The 19,381-nt window shown below is 38.4% G+C and overlaps 1 protein-coding gene across 3 annotated transcripts in view; it reads left to right on the top strand.

Annotated features, from left to right (window-relative positions):
- NR2C1 (nuclear receptor subfamily 2 group C member 1) overlaps positions 1-19,381 on the top strand; it is a 50,319-nt gene that overhangs the window by 3,396 nt on the left and 27,542 nt on the right. Inside the window, exons 1-3 of one of the 3 annotated variants that reach the window (XM_018080547.2) lie at positions 9,785-10,005; positions 12,711-12,786; positions 17,304-17,411. In XM_018080547.2, the coding sequence (XP_017936036.1) occupies positions 12,733-12,786; positions 17,304-17,411 (162 nt within the window). In that variant the 5' untranslated portion in view covers positions 9,785-10,005; positions 12,711-12,732. Of the gene's footprint in view, positions 1-9,784; positions 10,006-12,710; positions 12,787-17,303; positions 17,412-19,381 lie in introns of those variants that run through there. The other 2 variants (XM_018080549.2, XM_018080548.2) reach the window with 2 other exon arrangements.

The following is a 19,381-nucleotide window of genomic DNA, read 5'->3' on the forward strand; positions in this document are numbered from 1 at the left end:
TTCTACTAGACCACATTGCTCAGAGCCCCATCTGACCTGGAATTGAACACTTCCAGGGATGGGGCATCCACAACTTCTCTGGGCAATCTGTTCCAGTGTCTCATCACCCTCACAGTAAAGAATTTCATCCTAATATCTAATCTAAACCTACTCTCAGTTTAAAGCCATTACCAGTTGTCCTGTCACTACATGCCCTTGGAAAAATTCTCTCTCCGTCTTTCTTGTAGGCCCCTTCAGGTACTGGAAGGAGGTCACCCTGAAGTCTCTCTTCTCCAGGCTGAACAATTCCAATTTTCTCAACCTTTCCTCACTGGAGAGGTGCTCTATCCCTCTAATCAACTTGGTGGGCCTCCTCTCAAGAAAAGCAGAGCAGAGGGGCAGAATCCCCTCCCTTGCCCTGCTGGCCGTGCTGCTTTTGATGCAGCCCAGGACACGATTGGCTTTCTGGGCTGCAAGTGCACATTTCTGGGTCATGTCCAGCCTCTCATCCAACAGCACCCCCAAGTCCTTCTCTGCAGGGCTGCTCTTAATCTGATCATCCCCCGGCATATTTTACATGAAACACTGTCTACAGTGATTTACTGGAAGGATGTGTGTGAAACTCAGTTTTGTTGTGGTGGGGTTTTTTTGTCTGAAGGAAGTTTCCATGGATATGAATATATATGCAAGTTGTAAGGGTTGTGTTATTATTAGTAATTGAAGAGGTTTGCTGATTTCCATAGTGTACCTTCTGGTATCAACTACCTTGTCTATGGCTGTAGTTCAGGGAATACTCCAATTCTCCAAATGGTAATCTTGCATAACACCTGCACAGGCAATTTGGCACAGTAGATAAGCTGATGTAACATGGGCTTTTCCCCAAAAAGAAGTGGTCTTTGTTCTGCTTCTACCTGCTTTTCCTGTGTTATGTTTAACAATTGTTAGGTGCAGGGTGAATAAAGTCTGAAGATGAGCTTACCTTACAGCTATGCAACCACAAAGGCAAATGCAGAGGGGACAAAACTGTCAGCCACCAGTTGGGCTATCTCTCATGAAATGCTGTAATTATACTGTAGGGTATGTACTGTATCCATGTGTTCAGAAAGAAGGGTTTGTACTTGCTATGCTGTGCTGGTGCCAGGTAGAATGGACCTGGCTGAACCTAATCCAGTGAATGGTGAAGTCTTCAGCCAGATGAGCTTCCTGGTCTGGTTCGTTGTGCAGCTTCAGCTCTGGTGCAAGGAACCAGTTTGGGTTTTTTCTTACTTATTCCTTTTGCAAGCTTCAGGTGGAGATGTGGGCTGTGGCTGACATTACACAGGGCAGCTTGACCTGATTAAATACCTCTCCTTACCTAGCTCTGGCATGTAGCCAGTGCTCCTGTGAGTGGAGACTCAGCTTGCAGACAGCCCCCTTGCCTTTCCTCTTCCTTCCTTTCCCAGTTGTTTGTGGGGCCGGTGAGCTCAATCAGCTCAGCTGTAGCTGTTCAGGCAGGTTCTAGAGATAGCATGATGAAAGCAACAGAAGCCCAGGCCTAAAAATGAGACTATCCCTTGGGTGGCCCAAACTGTAAGAATGACTCATCAGTCACCTAAATATTTGTCCTAGCAATTCTGTTTTCTAGTGTTTCCTCCCACTGTAGCACTTGCTTACATGAAAAAGTAGTGAGAGCAATGATTTTAAATTAATTGTACAGACATGCCTACAAATGTGTCTTTCTGTATTGCTGTGTGCCTTTTAATTATTCCCTTATGCTTTTATAAGCATCTCATTTTCCCTTGCTTGCCTGGAGGTCTAGCTGCTTCAGTTTGCTATTGTTACCTGTCTCTTTCACATGAGATCAAGATTTAGAGAGTGCATATGTATTTAAAAAACAGTATCTAACTGGGTGTCAAGAGTCACATAAATATTCCTTAGTTCGTTGCTAATGAGAGTCTTACTCCTTTAAGTCTGCCAACTGTTCTACCATCTTGAGCAATATGGCTTGTAGAACGATAATCCAAGAATAGCTCATTTAGTGTGCTGTGTTCATTGAGCTTTTCTTGTATGAAGCACTGAGCTCAGTAGCATCACTTGTTTCACAAATGTGTTTGGATTCCTTGGCTTAATTTATTATCTGTAAAGCATTGCAGAAAACTAAAGTATAAAGAAATCTTAGGGGGTTCTGTTACTTCTTTTAAGCACTAACTCAGGCACATTTAATCATAGAGGAATTGTTAAGTTAAGGAACTGTTATGTGTAGGAATTTATTCAACAAATTTGGCACAGGCTATGCAGAATTCTTAATTAGTATATGAAGAGTTTGAAAATGGAAATGAGGACTAGTTTCCATTTTAAGCTTTACAGAGCACACAAAGACAAGTGTGATGACCTGAACTAAAATCCTTAGTTCATTTTGATATGTGTTGAAATCATTCAATAGTGAAGCAGTATGACTACAGAGAGAGATTAAGACAGCTTCTTCTTCTCTTCCAGTTTTCTGTTATATTAACCTTTTGAGCTTTCCTAAAAAGACATGTTGATCTTCCTGTATTTGACTGTGTCCTGTGTGTCTTGGTTTAACCCCAGCCAGCCACCAAGCCCCATGCAGCTGCTCACTCACTCCCCCACCAGCAGGACTGGGGAGAGAATTGGCAGGGAAATAGCCAGAAAACTCATAGATTGAGATAAAGACAGTTTAATAGGGAAAACAAAAGCTGCACACAATAACAAAACAAGAATTAATTCACTGCTCCCCATGGGCAGATATATATGTTCAGCCATCTCTAGGGCAGGGAAATGGCTGAACATTTAATGTGATGGCAGAGCCCCATCATGTGTAATGGTTACTTGGGAAGGCAAATGCTGTCACTCCAAATGACCCCTTTTCCTCTTTCTTCCTCCCTTTTTATGTAGTGAGCATGGTCTCATATGGTATGGAATATCCCTTGGGTCACCTCTCCCAGCTGTGTCTCCTCCCAACCTCCCAGGCACCCCCAACTTCCTTGCCAGCATGGCAGTGCAAAACCCAGACAAGGTCTTGTCTCATGTAAGTCATGCTCAACAATAACAAAAACATCTCTACGTTATCAACCCTGTGTTCAGCACAAATCCAAAACACAGCCACACTAGTCACTGTGAAGAAAATTACCTCTACCCCAGCCAAAACCAGCACACTGATATAAGAACAAAAAAGTAAAGTTCACAGCCAACTTCTACAGTCATAACTAGTTAACGTGCCTGTATTTCTAAAGTATCTAGAACATACTTGTGTAACTTTATTAGTTTAATGGGTGGATTTAATCTAGGAAAGACCCCTGTATTAAGACACATTCCATCCATATATACATAGTAATTATCAGAATCATTATTCATTCTATACATACATAGTCAAACTGGTTTGATAGTGCCAGCAGGGTAAGTTAAAACTTCTAAAATTTTACAAGCATCATTTTTGTACCAGTAAAAATGGTCAGGGGTGTGACACTTTTTTTCAAAGTAAACTGTAGATCTTTGGAGTGGACAGAATTTTCTCATTTTGTATCTTCACACCAATGTTCTTACTCATTTAAAGGGTTTTACATCAGAATCAAGGTACTTGATAGTGGGGGAGCTATACCAACAGTGTAATGTAATAGAACAAGAGATGTTACCTTTTATATTAAATGGAGCATCCAAACATAAAGAAATATGCTTCCTGGTTACTGCTTTTAAGGCCTTAGTCTACACTGGTATAATATTTTGAAATCCTATTAGTAGGAACCTCCTACTGGGACAATTAAAGTTGTATAACTTTTGTCCCTGGAGAAGGGTGAATTAAACATTGATGTCTTCTGGGTATAACTGTACTAGTGGAGAGGTTAGTGGTTCTGACTGCCAACCCTCAAAACTGCTGTCTGCTCTCGTGGGAATGTTTCCTGACCCATTTCAGTTGAAGTAAGCCTGAAATACTTTAAAAAGGAAGTATTTCCTAAGGTACTTTGACATTGGGAAAACTGGCATATAAAAACTGAGGAAGAAGTAAAGAGTGGTTTAATTGGTGCAAACTAATGAAAGTTTTCCACTGACACATTGGCTTACTGAGTGCTTATCTAAAATAGGAATGGAAAACTATTGGACTTGATGATGCCAGGTTCAACACCACCCAATTTGGGTTAACTGATGGTAGTGATGCATTTAAAAATAATTCTGACTCTTGACAAGGAGGCTCACTAATTCGTTTACTAGGGGCATAAACTAACAGTATGTCAGATTTATGTACAGAAAGCGATTTTGGTAGCATTTCGAGTCTGAAGATTGAAGAGAGAAGCAATAAATGCATTTTAAGTAATACACAGGAAGTTTAATGCCTGTCTTCTGTCAAAATACTTGCTTCTAGGTGCTGCTTTAATAAATTGATTGGGGGACTGAGGTTTTGCAAAGAAGAGAGATGGATATATAGTTCTGTCTTATTTTCTTCAAAGGTTTTTGAAAAAGCTTCATTTTTTATTTATGTGGAAGTAATACTGTCAAACAGTTAAGAAATAAATGTACCAGGTAGAGAACAAATGTGGTGATTATACTTGTAAAGCAGGTTTAATTAGTATAAGTACAGATGCTGATATTTGTGTTACTGTGTACTTAGAGCAACAGAAACAGAGCCTTTCCCTGTCCCCAGAAATTTACCACTAATGAGAAAAAACACAAAGGGATCATTACAGACTAAGGGGGAATACAAGGGTACAAAACCAGAATGTAATGGACATTTGCAGAGGCAGTGATCTAGTCACCTTGACAGTCCTAAATGTTGACTTGACTTAGTTTTCAGCCACACATCTCTTTTAAGGAAAATGTAAGAAATTTAATGTTTGTTTTGTAGTTTTACAGTGTTTCAAATATTAGCGGTAGATCTGCAAAAAGTTATAGAAGGAAGTTAGAGCTTAAGCTGGGACAGTGTCATTAGCTAAATGGCCATGGGAAAAGCATTTCTTACCACTTCATTTTTCAGAAACTTTGTGGTAAAAGGCAAGGATCTTAAGTCTGATGTGAAACAGGGAAACCAGTAGAGCAATTAAGAAATACTTTAGTTATAAGCAAATAAAGACTTGCTGGTTGAAACTGAGCAAAGTAAATAATTTTTGCAAGGTATTCAAAGTGAGAGATAAATGAAGTAAAAAATATTTGGGCAATGTTTGTAAACAATGTAGTCCTTGATGTATTGACAGGAGCTTTGGCTCTCCTTTCTCTCTTGTGGTAATAGTATATTACAGTTCTTGGACATTATAAAGAAGATCCTTAAAGTATGTGCAATTTTTTCATGTTGTGTTCTCTACTCTCTTTTAGAATTCCAGCTCTCATCCCTTCAATGTTTTAGATAACTTTAGAAAGGAAATTCAAATGTGATTAGCAGTCTTAAGCATCTGGATAAAGTTTTTGGTTTATCACCTTTGAAAGGAGAATGAAGCATTCTCAGGGAAGAAACTATCACTTATTTGACTCAATCTACTTCTTTCCTATACTAGCAATCTACTTCTTTCCTATACTAGCAATAAACATTCCTCATATATTGCCTGGTGTGTGCTTTGAAGATGTGTGGCATGTTTTGACAAGTGTGGAAAACATGTCTGAAATCAGGAAGATTCACATTAGATGAGAACACCTCAAAGATCACTTTTGATTATTGAAGATCAAAACTCAGACTGTGATGATAGTTAAAGTCAGAATCATTAAGGTTAAAAAAACCTCAAACATTGTGTCCAGCTGTTAACCCAGCACGATTGTGTTAACTGCTAAACCATATCCCTAAGTGCCACATCCATGTGCCTTTTGAACGCTTCAGGAAGGGTGATTCCACCTTCCCTGGGCAGCCTGTTCTCACACCTGTCCACCCTTTCAGTGCTAATGTCCAATCTAAACTTGAGGTAGTTTCCTCTTGTCTTGTCCCTTGTTATTTGAGAGAAGTAGCTGCTTCCCACCTGGCTACAATCTCCTTTCAGGTACAGAGCAGTAAGTTCCCCTTGAGCCCCCTTTTCTCCACGTTATCCCAGTTCCCTCAGACACTCCTCATCAGACTCATGCTCCGGACCCTTCACTGGCTCCGTTGCCCTTCTCTGGACACGCTCCAGCACCTCAGCATCTTTCTTGTAGTAAGGAGCCCAGAACTGGACACAGAACTCAAGGTGTGGCATCACCATGGCCAAGTACATGGCCAAGGAGACAGTCACAGCTCTAGTCCTTCTGGCCATACTATTTTTGATACAGGCCAGGATGCCATTGGCCTTCTTGGCCGCCTGAACACGCTGCTGGCTCCCATTCAGCCAGCAGCCAGTGAGAACCCACAGGCCTTGGCCCAGTGATGCAGCCTGTCCAGATGCCTTGGCAGAGCCTTCCTACCCTCCAGCAGGTCAGCACTTCTGCCCAGCCTAGTGACATCTGTCAGCTTACCAAGGGTGCCCTCGATCCTCTCTTCCAGGTTGTCAGTAAAGATATTAAACAGGGCTGACCCCCATACTGAGCCCTGGGGAACACCACTGCTGATCAGCTGCCAACTGGATGTAGCACTGTTCACCACCACTCTGTGGGCCTGGCTATCCAGCCAGTTTTCTACCCAGGGAACAGTGCACCTGTCTAAGCCATGAGCAGCCAGTTTGTCCAGGAGAATGCTGTGGAAGATGGTGTCAGAGGCTTTACTAAAGCCTGGATCAACAACATCCATGGCCTTTTCCTCATCTACCAAGTCTTTGCTGGAAAATGAAGGTTTATAATAAAGTGTTAAAGGATTATTTCTCACTTCCAGGTAGCTTTGAGTTTAGAATATATTTATCATTTCATATGAAACAATTCAGCTTTTGAGAATGTTGGCTGGAGCAACTCAGGGAAAGAAACTTTTGAAAACATGAAAAATGTGCTAAATTTTTAAGTTCACATAGAAGAAAAATAGCTAAAGCATTTTTCTCCAGCTTAATTCCTTGCAGGGATCTCTAAAGAGTAATTAAGCATAGCTGATGTGAAGTCTAACAGATACCTTAGGTAAGCAAAATGTGAGCTGCAAAACTCTTACAGCTGTCCCAGAGTTAGCTTAGAATTTTTAGATAGCCAGTTCCCCTTGACCTGTCCTGGTGCCCTGTCCCCAGGGCAAGATGCACAGCACATGGCTGCTCCTCAAAGAGGTGGCATTGCTGCTTCAACATAACTGGCTGTGCAGCTTGTCTGATTCCAGGGTGAGCTGCATTGGACAGCTGGCTGGGCCAGAAGAAAAGGGTACAGTTTTATCATGCAGTTCAACTGAATTTTCAGCTTCCCAACAACAACAATGGAAATGGAGGTTTGCCTCATTCTTAATCTCCCCTCTTTTCCTCCTTCTCTTACCTTCTTACAACATGTTCTCCCTTTTGTTTGTGGTAGAATGAATCTGACTGCCAGGTAAATCAGGTCAGTGTGCTTACCTAGCAGATGTTTGCTGCATTTCTGCCAGGTGAATTTTCTGTCTTAGTGAGTTGAATTTTCCTAGTATGTGGTCAAAACCAGCACAACTTGGTCAGGATGACCTCCTTCCTGGGTGTCAGCTATAATTCTGTTCAAACTGCCTTTGAAACTATACCCTGACTCTGCAACTAAGAAAGAGCTTTCTGTTAGTTTAGTTGCTTGGACTGACTTGGAAATGGGATAGGAATGCCTTTTTCAGCTCTCCATTTCAGTAGTTGGGCTGCAACATGAAATGCTGCCTAAAAGTTTGTAATTGAAATATTGAAGTTGGTGAGTTTTTTCACTGTTATATATACTCTTCGGAGCAAGGTCACATGGTTTATTGGAGGTGATTTAAATTAAGATATTTTAATACAGAGTGCTGGTGTTACTGGCTTTGTCGGTGCCTTTGTGTTTAGAGATCACCAAGTTAAATAAGGCCACAACACACAAAAGAACCTACTACTGAATGTTTAAGCAAATTGATATTGCAAGTGTCAAAATATAAAACATCGTGTGATTAATATGTCAGTTCTTGTCAATAATACTCTGCAAGTATGTTCCTTTCCATCGTGTGCATGCCTCACATGCTCATGCTCAGATGATTTGTTCAGCTTTGACAGTTGGTTTTGCATCCATAGGTTGAATTTCTTTGTGCTTATTCCAGACAACATGAAGAGATAGGACAGGTTCAACCTTTTCTCTAGGTTCCTTTTCATTGTAAGAGTTCAGTCTTGTTTGTGTACTTGAAATCCTGTGTTCATGCAAGTCTAGTTCAAATGAGAAGCAGATGTCTCTTTTAGATAAATCTCAAAAATTCACTTGTAATGGTTTATGCCTCTCTGAGAGCTAATTTCTCTATGACTGGTGCTTCACAGTTGAATACATATGTATTCCTTCACTGCTTCACTCCAAGGTAAAACATGTCAGTTTGAATCACTTTCAGTTTTCAAGCTGACTTGAAATACATCTTGGCCATGAGGGCAGTTGCATCTGCTTTAGCAGAACTAAGTAACAGGTGCAAAGTAATTCCTTGAAGCACACACCTCTTGATTCTGAAGGTCAATCTTTGTTTCTTACTGAGTCTATGCTGTAGAAGTGTGCCTCAGAGCTGCAGGATGATCTAACTAGCAGAACAGAATGATTGGATAAGCAATTGAAAAGCTTTTTTTGTTTGAGGTTTTTGTGTCTCAACAGGATTGAGATGTATGAGATTCATACTTGAAGCTCATAGCTCGTGAATTCAAGTTCAGAAATACTTGGGTTTGAAAACTCCTGTGAACACAGATTTCTCTTTTTTAATTCTGAGAATTATATTTCAAAGAAAATCTTTTTGACCAATAAAATCTTTCTGATTGGGGAAGGATAGGAACATCACTTATTTAGGAAATATTAATCTAGTCAGGCTTTCAAAGTCCATTGTAATTTCATTAGGTTTTTATTTAAGAAGCATTACCTTTAAAGCTGTTTGATTCTAAACAGTTTGTCAGAAGATTTGCTTACCACTGCCCTTTGAGTTTTCTTTAATTTAATTTATTTTGGGAGTTTTTAGATTATTGCTACAATTGAGTACATCTTGGAGGTTGTGATTGGATAACACACTATTCTGTTCCAAATTCCTTCCTGCTTTTTTCTCATCTCTAATTTAGGATTCCTGCAAAAATACAGCATCAAGTCAGGGAATCTCTTTTAGAGAACCACTTCCACTGCTCTTAGGAGTAAATCAGAATATAATTACATTGCTTCTAAGAATAAAGGATACTTATGGCCAGTTCTGGATTTGAGAGACCTGAGTATTTTCGGTATTTTATTAGTGCTGTTTGATAACCCTGAATTAATAATGTAAAAATACCTGCTCTCATAGCTATTTGTCTTGCTCACGAGAGAGATCTTGTTGCAGAGAGGTGTCAGCACCAAAACAGAATTCTGCCATAACCAGTACAAATTCTACCTATGCTCTTGGTGAGGATTTGGCAATCTGGCAAAGAACACAAATTCCAAGCTCAGGAGCTTAAAGTTCAGCATCTCAAAGATGAGACACCATTTAGTTCTGTGTTAGGACTTGAAAAGTTCAGTATCTGTCTGCTGGAGGGCTAACTACTGAGGCTGAAAAGTTGAAAGATCTGTGCTGAAGTGTGTTTCTACTAGACAATACAAAGTTTATCTGTAAGTAAGCATATGTGTGTGAAACTTCTGCAACTGCACTATCTTCCTCACTGTTTTTAAGTAGCTTTGACTTACATTTCTCATAATTAGAAAATCATACCCTTTCTAGAAATAGCAAAGCAAGAAGATAGATCAATGCCAATCTCCAAGTTGCAGAGTACTTCAGCTTATGGAGCGGCAGTCTGTGCTAGGCCACTTCACCTGTGGCTGTATGTTGCTTTTTTTTCCATTCTCTGTTTCTTGTTTCTTCACCAGGTTTTCTGTAAGATCTAAAAATAAGTGTGTCTAAGCTCCAGGGCTCATCTCACAACAAATTACAGAGCTGTGGGAAAGCACGGGAGGCTTCAGATGGCTTAAGATGATGTAAATTGCAGCTGCTGTGGAAAGGTGTGACCTACAGTTCCCCTCCACCACTGGTACAGCAGTAGCATTTGCAGGGTAATGTATAGCAAGGGCAAGTCATTCCTTGGGCTGAGAACTAACACTGACAAAAATAACACTTTGCTGTTGGCTGCAAAGTCACAGATGTATCAGTAGTGGGAACAGGGAGAGATATTGAAAGCTCAGGCCATGAGACAGATCAGGGCTGGCCATTTTGGTGACTGAATTGTTTTGAATAAGGTAGCAGGAGAAGCTTGAAGAAATTAGGTACCTCACTCTTTCATTTACTGACTTGGTGGCCAAAATATTAATGTGTTACTATGTTAATTTGAAGTAATCGTATGACAGAGAACATTAAAGAGAATCTTTAACTATAATTTTGCAGTGCCACAGATATAAGATTTTTTTTGTGTTATTCCTGATGTCCGAGTCAATTTCTGTAAAAGTAGTTTTCCAGATTTTGCCTCCTGTGCAAGCTCAGTATTTGACTGTAGCTTTCACTAGCCAAACTTTTCACTGTATGGCATTGTTAATTAACATTTGCTGCTGAGCTAGTGCAACACAGCTATAGCAATAATAATTAGTATTAAGTATTCTTGTTGGAACATGTTAATTCTGCAGGAGTTTTAGAAAAGCATAAAATGAAGGCAAAGCTGTAAATAAAGGTAAAGCTGTAGGCTCTGTTGGTAAATATGGCTAAAATTGAGGAGGTCATAATCATGCTTTGTTACAGGCTTTTCTGATGGGAAAATAATATGTAATCTGGTTTGTTTCAGGAAAGTAATGGGGAAAGTGCTAGAGACTAATTGCAAAATGGAAGATGTTACTGCTGTCTCAACAGGTGGAGATAAGGGAACGTGTATTTTCCATAAAATTAGTTTAAACTACACAAAATAAGCTTTCTTGTGCATAGTTCTTTAAACTAGACATGTAATGAAGTAAAACTTTAGATAATGGTTTATTGTGTCCTTGAAAATATCTGCACAGTAGACCTAAATGGAAGCAGTCAAAACATTTTGCAAATCAAACTAATTTTTAAAAAAATAGGGGATTTTTTGTAATTGCAAGCAACTCATGTTGTTTCTTAAGCTTAAGAAAATGGTTGTAGCTTAAGAAAATGGTACATCTTTGAGTTGTACAATATCCCAGGTGGGAGGAGACATCAGGAGATCTCTAGTCCAAAACCCCACCCAAAATGGGATCAGCTCTGAGATCAGACTAGAATGTCAACATTTTACTTAGTTTACTCTTAATTTTTTGAAGAATTACCATATGCACAATATTTCTGGTATGTCAAATTGTTATGAAGCAGTAAGGTCTTCCTTTGAAATAACTTTGCAAAAACTATATCTGTCTTGCCCAAAAGTGCGTTTCTTACTAAATAGTGCCCTAATTTTCTTTTCAGACATTAAGTCTTTTTTTTTTCTGGTTTTTTTTTTTTTTTTGTAACAAAATAGTACCAATTTCTGGCCCTGTGTGTGTTAACAGTGCAATATTTTGTTGCTAGTATTTTATTTGAAATAAGAAAACATTGATAAAACACATTGGCTGTCTTGAAAATTGTAGAGTGCTCTTTGAATAGTGATTGTACTGCAGCTCACTGGATGCAGAAGTGGCTTAATAGAGTGCTCCTGCAAGGATGCTGCCACTTATTAGATCTTTTTAGGAGATAATGCTTTTCAGCATAAGCTCCAGTCTTATACTTTTTTATGTGTGTGCCTGTCATCTTTTGTCTTAATTTAACTAACAATGCAGCATGCTAGTGAGCGATTAAGAACAGTCTACAGTGCCAAAATATTTCTGTATTTCCCCACTGTGCACACCTCCAAGGCCTGCAGTTCTGGCCTAGTAAAAAGAGATTTCTCTTTCCAATTTTAAGGGCAGAATTAGCTTCAAAATGAGTTTTTTATATTTTTATATTTTTTATATTTGCATGGCTGATTGAGGAAGTTTAGAGATCACTGGGGTAGGAGATAGTTCCTAGAAGTTCTAGCAAAGTTAGAGTGTAAACCAACTATCTGTATTAGTATAAGAGTACTGTCTTTGTTCTTATAAGAAGTAGGTATTGCAGTAATTTCAGTGCAGCTTTTGTCAGTAAAATTGTGTTTATATGATGCTCCATAGTTTGTGCATGTTCACGTACTGCCTAGTGACTATTCGTATGTCAATACGCAAATAAACAAGGCATACATCTGAGTCCTTTATACTGCATTAATGGAATAGTGTCTGTTAAACCCTACAAAATTCTTCTTATGAAGATTACAGCATGTGCTGTAGCTACAGTATTGAGAACAAAACAGCATCGTTTTTTTAAAACATGTATTTTCTGCGTCCCAAGTAGTGCTTCCCATTAGTTCCAAAGTCAACCTTCAAGCACTCCTGTTAATAATAAAAAGACAGTATGACTTCAGGAGAAGTTAGGTTTGCCCCTCTTGATTTGCATTAGAAAACTGTCCATGTTCCAGTTTTTTAAGGTGTTAAATATGTCCCTGTGGATGTCATGGTCAGTGATAGGCTTCTGTTCTCACAGGAATTGTATTATATTGTTGCTCTTTGGGAAAGCAGAAGAAAAAAATAGGAATTCTCTATGAGTAAAACAAATAGAAAATAAATTCTTACTTTTATAGTATAATCAAACTTTAAATTCTGCAGGGATGTCATCTTCAGAAAACTGTAAATGCACTTCCGTGAACTGTGTTCCCCAAGATATTTTTACTTTTGAGACTACAGATGTTAAGCATCTTCTTTCCTTTCTTTGACAGGAAATTCTGGTGATTAAAGATCATGGCAACCATAGAGGAACTGGCCCATCAAATTTTTGAACAGCAAATGGGAGAGGTACATAAATTTTGAGTCCTATTTAAGAGAAATCGAATAATAAAATGTACAGACTGATATGTAAAAACCAAACTCACAAGAGAAAATTTCTAGTACAGCCAAAGCTTCTGACACTCTCCCCTGGAAGGCTAGAAGAACTTACTGTGTCTGTTTTAAGTTATGCTGCCAAGTCTATTTTACCAAAGTTTACCCCACAGAAATTAAGAAAAATCTAGTAGTGTTTCCAGTAAGAGACTAACTGTTCAGCTCTGCTGTTTTGGTCTCTAGTGGTTTTCAGAGAGCCATCTGGTTGTGTAATTGCTTTACTCACTTCTATTTACAGAAGTCAGTACGTAGCTTTTACTTTCCAACTATGCGACTGCTTCAGTTGTCATTTTTGTTTTCACTAATAAAGGTTTGCCATGTAAAGGTTGTTGGTGTTTGGTATATGTCAAAAAGGAAGACTGAAGACTCTTGTTTCTGCAGACTTCTAGTTTTCATTCTCTGTAACCCATGTGCAGAACCTATGTACTGCAACCAGAGAACTAGAGATGCACAGATAGTTTCGGAGTATGAATATGGGTATATGTACTTATTTAGAGGATCGTAGCATAGGATAGGCTATTTATAATTATCACCACTTTAAATTAGATAGAGCCAGTAATTTATCTTAAAATAAATGGTATTTTTAGCTGGAAATATCCACTCTTGATTTCTTGTCTAGACATAGACTTACTTCTCAAGTAATTTTAGTTCCTCTTGGTCTTGATTTCAAATGGAAAGGTTGGAGCAGGGGGTGGGATGGTTAATTCTATTCTGAATAAATTCTTACAGCTTTTTCTTACAGCTTTTGCAGTTGAAGCATCTGAGTGTTGCTAAGGCTCTCTCAAAAACATACAGGATTTATGTGATGTATGATGTTTTCATTACTTGTCCTCTTTTTAGGTGAAAATGTATGTCTAGTGTAGTTTTGGTTTGGGAATATAATTTCTTGTGGAAGGAATAGGGCTGTATTTCCTGTTTAAATTTTTTCTTTTTGAAAGTACCAGGCTAATCAAAGCTAACTGAAGTGTACATTTCACTCAGAAAAGAGGGTGGCATGATGACAGTGTTTAGCCACTGTGAAAGTTACTTCTCAATTTCATAATGTGATTCCATGAGACACTGAGCTGACTTAACATCTCAGTGCCATAGGAGACAGAGGGTCCTTCCTCTGTTTCTTACCTTATTTAATTTCCATACTAACAGCAAGCTAATAACTCAGTCAAAACATATGGCATGTTTTCTGCTGTGTTAGCACTGAGTAAGTGTGAGAAGGCTCTAATGTGTACCGGAGGCAGCGTAAAGGAGATGGCTGATAGCCAAAGGAAGGCAGGGGGGAAGATGGAGGCAGTGAAGGTGCGATGCTGCGGAGAGCTCTTGGCTGTTTCTGTTCCTGGTGAAATTGCAGCTCTGCAGTTTTCATGGCTGTTGTTTTGTCAGCAGTGTGGCTTAGGATTTGTCCTTTAGCAAGGTTTTACTGTGTCTGAGACCGTCACACCGTATTTGGCAGCAATGCGGCTTAAGCATTCCCCAGTCCTCACTTAGCCATTTATTCTCATGCCATGCTAGTCATGCCCATGTGAGTTCTGTGTGTCACTGTGTGGTGTACAAAACTAGAAAAAAAAAAGAATTGCAGGATAGTGGAGGAAGGTTTGCCTCCTTCCCAGTTGTGATCACTGTCCTTATTTTGTACAATGTGCAACCACCCAGGCACATGGGTGGAAGGACTGAAAAGCATCACCCAGGGCCGTATAAGGGAGGGACTCCTTAAGCCGAAAGTACTGTCAGAGGTGTATGAGTGTGCTGCCTGAAAGGTGGAGTCAGCAAGGAAAGCAGTCTCAAAGCCTTCATGTAATAGCTTACATTCCTATCTACCCACAGGCTGTAATTGCTTGGTCGTGTTCCTGATCCGTGTAAGCACTGAAAAATCATAGTTTAAGATCTATGGAACTTCAGCAGTATTTTTGCTAGCATTTGTAATTCTCTTGAATGTTGTAGTAGTTTTAATTGAATTTACAAGAAAAATTTATATGAGTAGAACATGAAAAGAAAAAGACAGGTATTTCCATTCTGAGGAGAATGGAAAATGCTATTGTCTCATTGAAATAATGGTCAGAAGTGTTCTGTGCCATAGTAATTGATTTTTTTACAATATTAATTGTTCATGAAGCATTTTAAATCACAAAATTATCACAAATTATTTTACAGTGATGTTCACAAACATGCTTTTGTTAATTTAGGGCTTTTTTGCATAAAAGCAAAACATTAAAGCAAAATACAACTCTGCCTGTAAGGGGCATTGTGCAATGATTGTCTTTTCTGAAATTTTGCCATTTGCTAATTGTCTTTTGCTCAGTGTGAGATAGTTCCTATTTCTGCATCAAGATCACATTCCTTGATTCATGTAGGGAAGTTACCTGCTGAGAGCAGCAGCATTCTTCTTTCTTCAGTCTGTGGCTATATACTAAGTGTATGGGGTTTTGTTTCCACAGTCCTGCCAGTTTACTGTAACAAAGGAAAGCTACATATTTGTTGAAACAGAGTCTGTCACAGGCATACAAAATACAGTTTTTAACAAATATTGCAGTTATTTTTATCAGTACTCTTTTAACTGCATAAAAAACTGTATTCTGTATGAAGCAAAATTGTCAAGCTGACATTTTGTGGAGTTAGAGAGCAACTTTACCTTACACATCATGTAGATCATGACATTTTGAGGGAGCAAATGTAAAGCAGTCCTGTAATATATGGTTTATTTTGTAAAGCAAAGATAAACACACATAAAACTTCAGCTGCTTCTGTGTCACTGCGAGTACATGTCATTTTGTAAGACTGATGCAGAATTTTAGTGCCTGAAAGTCTCTCTCTCAAACTCAAAATGCTGCTGCATAATGAGCACTTTTTTGTCCTTTGCTTAAGCAAAGAAGTGGATGAATTGTTTGACTATGGAAAGTACTTACAAAAATCAGGTAATTTTAGAAAGCAGTGTTCAGAAATGGCTTGAGAACTAGTTTGACAAGCATGTCTTTTGATGGTGCTGGCAGTTTAAGCAATGCCCCCAGCAGCTTAATCCCACTCACTCATTTGCTCTGATGCGTCTGCTTCTGAGCATTGTGGAGATCTGGATTGAAGCTTTGATCGGTGCTAAGAATATCCTTTTTTTGTCTGTCTGTTTGCTGAGCTGCTTTTCAAGCTGCATTGGTGTCCTATTCCAGATCAGTGTGACTAGCCAGCCAGTTTTACTTACCAAAGTGAAGGGAGAGGAGCAAGTAGATGATAAGACTGATGCCAAAAATAATGCCTTCTTGGGTAAAATTTCAAAATCAACTTAGGCTGATGGGAGCTTGTATTTCTGCTGTAAGGGGAAGTCTTACTCGCTGCTCTGTCTCCTTCTCACACCAACCTCCTGCTGCAAATTCTGGCCTGCTTTCTTCTGCTGAGACTGGCGTTGACATGGTGGAATGGTTGCAAAATCAGGAAGCTGATCCAAGAGGAACAAAAAAAGCTCACAACCTGTTATGCAACAGTACTTTACTGCAATATAGAGATATATTCCCTGTGTTAATTGGGAGGGGCAGAAGGAGAATCAGGTGCAGAGGAGTATATGTATAATGGTGTCAATACTGGGAATTACAGATTTTCAGATAGAATTTGTGAACTGCAAAAAGTTTTTGGACTTACTCCAGAATTTAAGGTAAAAATTTCAGTTTGAAGATGTCTGTAAAGACAAATTTCCTTTGTGCTACAAAAAGTCTGGCCTTTCTGATCAAGCCTCTGTAAATAGCAGCTGTACTTAATTTTTATTGACAAGTAATTTAATAAATAATACCTTTCCCCATATACCCTTGGCTTTAGGATATGAAGAATTTTTTTTTAATATTGACAATTAAAATGCTTCCATGAATTGTGCCTGAGAGCATTCACACAAAGATTTTAATATGATATATTTCTTGCCAATTTCGTGTGATTTATTAATTTTCTCTAACTTTCTTGATAGTTCCCCAGTATAGAATTCTGTTGTTCTGGTTTTGCTGCTGTAACAGAAAAACAGAACAGAAATGGCCCACTGCTGTGTTTCCACACCAAAAATTCTTTTGTCACTTTTAAGTAAGTCATTAGAGTATTTTAGTGCAAATGTAGCACAGCTCTGATGATAGGTATTGTGCCTCATGAACATCAACAGCAATAAATATTGTTTGATTCATTTACATAGACTTGTCAGCAATTAATTGTTTTACTTAATGTGTTTCTAAATTTCACATTGGAAGGTATTTCAAAATGGGTTTAAAACAGAATTTTCTAACTAGCAAAATTAAGCTGTTAAATTAGATTACAAGCATTTGCATTCCTTATAGAATAGCAGCATCAGACTTTCCAGAGCCTTGTTCGGGGAAATCAAAGGCTGGTGAAACTTTAAGATTTAATCCATTAAGGTAGTGCATCCACTAAAATAGTATATGCATTGTCAATCCATTACATTTGTTTCTTCTTTCTAGGTTACACATTCACAGGAAGCTGCTACACAAACACTAATGGATGGGACACCACAACGAATCCAGATTGTCCCTACGGATTCAGGCCTCTCTTTATCACAACGTATACAGGTATGCCTCATCTTGTACATTTTAAAAGCAGAGATGAACTATTTGCTTCTGCCAGTTTTCACATGCAGTTCTTTTTTATTTGCATCATGTTACTTGCTTTAATGTAAACATTCATTCCTGGGTGGCAGAGACCCTTTCTATATAAAAAGAAATAAAACATCATTCCAATCTTCTATTTTTTGTCCCCCTTTTTTTCTCATGAATTTAAACATTATAAACAACTTTATTCACTGAGCAGGAAAATACTTTTTCCAATACTGTAAAGATACTGTTCTTTGAAAGTTGAATATTTTGTAGATTTGGTAATTCAATTGAGTTGGAGCATTTCTACATTTTAGAGCGTGGGGGAGTCAAATACTGCATTGTATCATTGATCCAAGTCATGCAAAGGTGCAAGGAAACCTAATGTCTGAGGAGGATACTGGTTTTTGCTTGTCCCAACCCATGTTATATGTCCTGTTCATAGCCTGACCAGGTAATAATCTCCAGTTCCAGTGAGGATGTGAAGTTTTTGGCAGTGTAGGTAATTAAATTGACATACAAATGTGTATATGGATTTTAGGAAGATTTGGGGAGTGGAATTTTTTTATTTTATCCCTTAAAAGTTGGTGCAAATCCTTGTATAAGTTTTATTTTTAATTGTCATCATAGAGAAAAATATCAACTGCAGAATAAATGTGAAAAGTATTCTTAGATATATGTTGTTCATACAAAAACACCAGTTTAAGCGAGCCAGCCTCTAGTATAATCTTGGCTGCTTTTTCTTTTGCCGACTTCACTCTTCAGCGTTGTCCTCTGTTTTTTTCCTGTTTTGGCGCATTATGTTCAAGCTTTCAACCTTCCAAGGCTCTTCACAACCACCCCCCATACATGTTGGGGTATTTTTAGTTTTATTACAACCCATCCTGTGCTCTAGTCATGGTACCAGTCTTACCTATCCAGTCGATCTTTATTCTCTCAGCTATCTCCACTCCTTTTTTCACACTATGTGTGCAACTGTACCTTTTATTAACTGATATATGTTCATCAATTAACCACCATCTCTTTGCCCTTGATTTTCCTTGTATGCTGTAATATCCCAGTAGTGTGAAGCCATTTGATAAAATTTCAGCATCAGGGTCTGAATGGGAGACAACAACATACAAGCCTATGAGCCTTTACTGTTGAACAGTGCTATTGGTTCACAGCCAGTGGCAGGCTTCTAACCCTTCTCTTGACAGCTTTTTTGTGGGGGAAGACCTGCTCTTGGTTAGGCACTGTAATTACTGCAAATATAATGAACGTAGAATAGTTCTATTTCTAGGGACAGAGACCTTTATGTAGTTTTTCAGTGTCTTATGTAGCTGAAAGATCACTTGTTACTAACCCAGCTACTTTGTTCCTTGTCTTTTTCCATCATGCTCATTAATTCTGTTTTCAAAATGGATGGTAAGCACTTTGGTGGTTGTCTCTTGATATGTGTGGAACAACACTCAGTCAAATGGCATCCTTCCTGCAATAGACTTCTACAGATGTGTCACCAGTATCAAACTTAGTGATGAAAACTTTCTTCAGTGAAGAATTAATGTGAAGAGTAAAGAAGTGTGTAGACATAAATGCATCTAAGTGAAATGTCCAAAATAAATGTTAGATTATTTTTCAATCAATATTTTTCCTTTATTGTCCTTTATTATTATTAAATACACATAATTACCTGAAATTTTGAAATACAGAATACTCAGTAAAATGTTCTTTAAAACATGTTTCATTAGTCACCCTTTTTAGGGAATGCTAACATTTCTCTCGGAGAAAAACTGAATGTCAGATTTATTAAACAGGCATTTCTGCACAAAACAGGCTGTTATAAACTGGATTAGCCCTCTTTATTTAGACAATTTCTTTTTTCTATAGTAGGAACACACAACTATTGACGTGTTTTATTTACTGAAATGATTTTCAAATGAAAGTCAAAACTTGTTAAGAGGCTTGAA

This window comes from Manacus vitellinus, unplaced genomic scaffold (assembly GCF_001715985.3).
Source record: "Manacus vitellinus isolate BGI_N305 unplaced genomic scaffold, ASM171598v3 scaffold_5_pilon, whole genome shotgun sequence".
In the NCBI taxonomy this organism is placed as follows: domain Eukaryota; kingdom Metazoa; phylum Chordata; class Aves; order Passeriformes; family Pipridae; genus Manacus; species Manacus vitellinus.